This window comes from Poecilia reticulata, chromosome 4, assembly GCF_904066995.2.
Source record: "Poecilia reticulata chromosome 4, P_reticulata-male-v2, whole genome shotgun sequence".
Lineage (NCBI taxonomy): Eukaryota > Metazoa > Chordata > Actinopteri > Cyprinodontiformes > Poeciliidae > Poecilia > Poecilia reticulata.
Window position 1 is genome coordinate 30079228 of NC_088833.1, and position 4840 is coordinate 30084067.

Genomic DNA, 4840 nt, shown 5'->3' on the forward strand with positions numbered 1-4840 from the left:
AAGACGCCGACGTCTCCTCTGATCGGCTGAATATTAAATCTCATTTAACTGTTTACACATAAAGAAAACAAAAGAAAAAAAAATCTAACCAAAAAGTTAAATTACACAAGTAACATTTGGGTTAAAATTGCATATTTTGAGCACTGATTTTGAAGGACAAATCCATTCCTTTCATTTTTAATACACACGTGACGTAATGAAGTTCAAAAGGTTATGGTGGCGACAGATTTCCTTTAATTTGCTTTCAAGGTTCCTTCCAACTAGAGATCTCTCACTCTAAAAAAAGGAAAAGGTTATGTGAAGAGGTTTAGTGTCTCAGCATTGGAGAACTGCAAGTGTCACCACTGATTATAGTTCACAGGCCTTGAACTTAGGCCTGGAAAAAATGATACAAATCAGAGAAAAGAGACTTGTAGATAGAATATGACTGAGTAGACATGAGTTGAATAGCTTGGGGCATGGCAGCCTTATTTCTGTCAGATGATCCCAGGGAAGCTAGGGCTACAATCCATTAGCTTGTCAAGATCAGTGTGTGAATAACTGAATGTAGTGTAGTGTAATGTAGTGTAAAGTCCTACGGACTTGATATAACACCATACAAGTACAAGGCATCTAAAAAGAGAAAAACTTGTTTTCTGTAATCTTGGTAATAGCTCTTCTTGGTAATAGAACCTGTTCTTGGTAATAGAAGCTGTTTATGCAAGTTTGACAGACTTTGCATGACTCAGATCGGCATACAAGGTTGGGGTTTATAAATGCCGCCCAAAATTACTGGCAAAGAGACACATCTAGAAAGATTCGCAACTTCTTCGAGTTTGCCAGAGGCGACGTACGATATGCACAGCACGGCATTAATTGTTTAGATTTGCAAATAGAATTTGCCAGTTTGTCCCTTAATTCTGAACAAACAACCCTCATGCATTTCACATCTTGTCCTTTAAACTTTTTCAGGGCATGTTTCAAGACAACATATGAGAACAGACTAGTCCAAGTCTTACAGTCAGTTAGTTCTTCTGAAGTCAGTCTTTTAGGACAATGTTAGACATATTTAAAGATTCACTTGTGTCCATTGTGACTCCGTTTGGTCCTGCTCAACGGAGATGATGTGTGTGCAAGTCCTCTAAATGAAGCACTGTTTGCTAAACATTACAGCACATTTCCTTTAACAGCAGTCACATTTCAGAGATTCAGCTGACATTCTGCTCGTGACAAGCTGGTTTGTATCAGAATGGAACTCAGAGAAAACGTGCAGACAAAAAAAAAAAACAACAACCCAAAAGTAAAAACAGAAGCAATTTATTGAGTTAATAACTCGTGAAAAAAAAAAAGACAAATGTGCATCATTTACAAGCGTATAAAAGGAAAAACTGGTTTACACTTGGCAATAAATGACAAATGGGACGGTAAAAAATAAAAATAAAAAAACCCACAAAAAACATTAAAATGCCTTCAGGATCTTTTGGCTGAATATCTAATGGCTACAGGAACAAGTTGAGGCACTTTAACAGCTTACATTAGTCAAAGTTACAGAGACAATGATGTACATCTACAGCAAGGATCACCTGAAACTAACAAAACCCACCATTAATAAAAGGCAGTATTTGCATCAGTTGATGCACACAACTCAATGCAGATACTTTAACCATTTCATTTGTCAAACAAATTAAAACGAGTAAAGTTCTTAAAACAGACGAGTGACTAAACAATCCTCAAATAGTGACACTATTTGTTGTAGACTGTGGGCTCATCACCTTCTTCTTTGAGCAAACAGGTGCGCACCAACGCCTCCGTCACCATGTAAGGGTCACAGTTGGCGGACGGACGGCGGTCCTCGAAGTAGCCCCTCTTCTCTTGTCCCACCGTACGGGGGATGCGGATGCTGGCCCCACGGTTGGCCACGCCGGCCGAGAACTCGTCAATGTTTGAGGTTTCGTGATGACCGGTCAGGCGCCTGGCGTTGTCGAGCCCGCCTTTAGGATCGTACGCCTGAATGTGATACATGTGTCTCTTTGCCAACCTCTCAATTGACTCCTCAATGACTCTGAGGGAAGAGACGTTTAGGATTAGGAAATGCTGAATCATGAACTTTTCAGACGGTACTTGATCGACTGGTTGGGTCCTTACTTGAGTCCTCCTGCCTCACGCATCTCTTTGGTGCTGAAGTTGGTGTGGCAGCCAGCACCGTTCCAGTTCCCTGAGATGGGTTTGGGGTCAAATGACACCTTCACACCAAAATCCTCACAAACTCTGTGAAGGATGAAGCGAGCAACCCAAAGATGGTCCCCCATGTTGATTCCTTCACAGGGTCCGATCTGGAACTCCCACTGAAACAGCCGCAGCAACATCTATGTCAATTACCATGTACTTAAACGGTGTGTTCTGTGATTTGTAGAGGGAACAGTACCTGTGCTGGCATGACTTCAGCATTTGTTCCACAAATCTGAACCCCAGCGTACAAACAGGCTCGGTAGTGGGCCTCCACAATATCCCGGCCATATGCCTTATCTGCTCCAACTCCACAGTAATAAGGCCCTAAATGATCAAAATACGTTGAGGTTAGCGGTTGAGGTGGCTCTTTAAAATTTATGTAGCAACTAAAGATCTCACCTTGTGGACCCGGGAACCCGTTGGAGGGCCAGCCGAAGGGATGTCCGTCTGTACCCAGGATGGTGTACTCCTGCTCCATGCCAAACCATGGGTGGTGCAGCTCCACCATCCCCATGATCTGTTTACAGCTCTGCCGCAAGTTGGTCTCTTTTTGGGAAGCAAAACAAAGAAGTTAGAATGCAAACAACAACAAAAAGATCTTCTTTGGCTTGTTTTTCCATTGGCTCACCTGCTGGCCTGCGGTTGTACTTCAGCACCTCACAGAACACCAGCTTATTGGGGTCCTTTCTGAACGGGTCCCTGAACATGACCGCAGGGATGAGGTACATATCGCTGTTAGAACCCTCTGACTGATACGTGCTTGAGCCGTCGAAGTTCCACTCAGGAAGATCTAACAGAAGAAAGGGGAGATCAAAAACCTGCAAAAAGCATCTGAGAGCAACAGTTCAACCTCACTTTAACAGATGTCGATCGTACCTTCAATGGTTTTCGGTTCAGAATCTAGAGTTTTGGTCTTGCATCGCAGTCCCTCTCCTGTTCCATCTATCCATATGTACATGGCTTGGACCTTTTCTCCCTGAGGGAGCTCCATGTACTGCTGCTTAACAGCTTTGCTCAGTTTTGAACTTGCTGAGGTGGCCATCTTTCCTGACCCTGTGACCTACAGAGAGAGGACAAAACAGGATGGGCTTCTCTGTTGGAATCATTTTGTTTTAATAAACATTCCTGTTTATTCAACCGCTCAGTTAACAGAGTGTAATGTTCAAAGGAGAATCATCAATCTAAAAACAAAACAAAAAAAATCATTATCTGTCAATATCACATTACCATAATTTCATTTAAAAAAAAAAAAAAAAATATATATATATATATATATATATATATATATATTATTTTTTTTTTTATTTTTTTTTTTGCCAAATGTGATTTTTTTGTGTGCCTAGCTTACCTTTTGGCAAAGAAGAAAAAAAAGGTGGCGACAATACGACTTATTTTAGGAAAGTGTCGAAATGTCACCGACTAATGCCAACTTTATGGGCAGCATTGTAGATACAAAAGGTTAGTTTGATGTCAAATAAACTGCAGTGAAGGCTAACTGTTGTACATCTGATTAAAAATGGCAATATCACTGAACCCATCCTTTGTTCTGATCCAGCTGCGGAATGAAAGTCTACATAGACGGAGAAAGTTTGCGACAGACGAAGCAAATGACGGAAACAACTCAGAAGAGCACCTTTGTTGACGACAAAAACTCACATACCTGATGTTAAGTGTAGAAAAATATCGAAAGATCACAAGAGTATCTTGCTCTGTGCTCGAAGTGTCTCTTTTTATTGTTGTTCATTCCTGCTGACCCCGCTGCTCCTCCTTTGCATTTATATCCCTGCCTAGCATCTCCGCCGCCTCCCATTGGTCCGAAGCGAAACGTGACCAGCCCGTGATGAAAGGATGGAGGAGGCACGCACACTTAAGCAGCGAACAAAGCAAATACCCCTAGCCCCCACATTTCATTAAAAGAAAGACTTTCAGCCCCCACAGAGTCACAAAAAGTATAAATGAAGACCCGGACACTAAGAAGACATGATAAACTGCATCTAAATGAGACGCAAACTGTAGAAAACATTCCTGGTTGGAGTGGGAATCTCAACAAACCGAGTGGTAAATAAAAAGTGTGCCCTCTAGTGTCTGAAACTTGCCTGTTCAAATGCTTTTCTTGTGTGTTTTTAATATTTTTTAAAAAAGGAAGTAATGAAAATGTAAATAATTTTTTTTTAAATGTCACACTTAAAATGCAAACATTAAATGAAAAAATTTTGATATTCAAACTATGAAACATTGTCTTATTTAAAAATAGGGATGCACAATAATTTGATACATTTCATGCTTAAACTTGCAAAAATAATTCAATAAATTATTTAGTGTTGTGTTTTCATTTTTTTGTAAAGTACTTTGTGACTTTTCATGTCTGTGAAAGGTGCTATATGAATAAAGTTTACTTACTTACTTACAATAGTACTTTAATAGGTTCTTGATTTTTTTTACAAGCAAATCTCTCAAATTGTATCTATTTTGTTGTTATTTTTCAGTTTTTATTACAAATGTGGATGAGAAATTATTAATGTATTTTTAAATGTCCAACTTTCAAATTTTGAGGCCATTTGTAAAACATAGTATATATCCACATGCATTTTGTATACCTGGCTATTACTCTTTAGGAAGGGGGCAGAAGGGT

The 4840-nt window shown here is 39.8% G+C and overlaps 1 protein-coding gene across 1 annotated transcript; it reads right to left on the reverse strand.

Moving 5' to 3' along the window:
- Positions 1–1572: 1572 nt before the first annotated feature.
- glulb (glutamate-ammonia ligase (glutamine synthase) b) lies at positions 1573–4004 on the reverse strand. Its single transcript, XM_008407787.3, has 7 exons — positions 3869–4004; positions 3085–3268; positions 2837–2998; positions 2608–2754; positions 2405–2532; positions 2125–2324; positions 1573–2041 (listed from the first exon to the last, which is right to left on the reverse strand). The coding sequence occupies exons 2-7, from the start codon at positions 3248–3250 to the stop codon at positions 1723–1725; spliced, it is 1122 nt and encodes a 373-aa protein (XP_008406009.1). The 5' UTR covers positions 3251–3268; positions 3869–4004; the 3' UTR covers positions 1573–1722.
- Between the last annotated feature and the right edge of the window lie 836 nt (positions 4005–4840).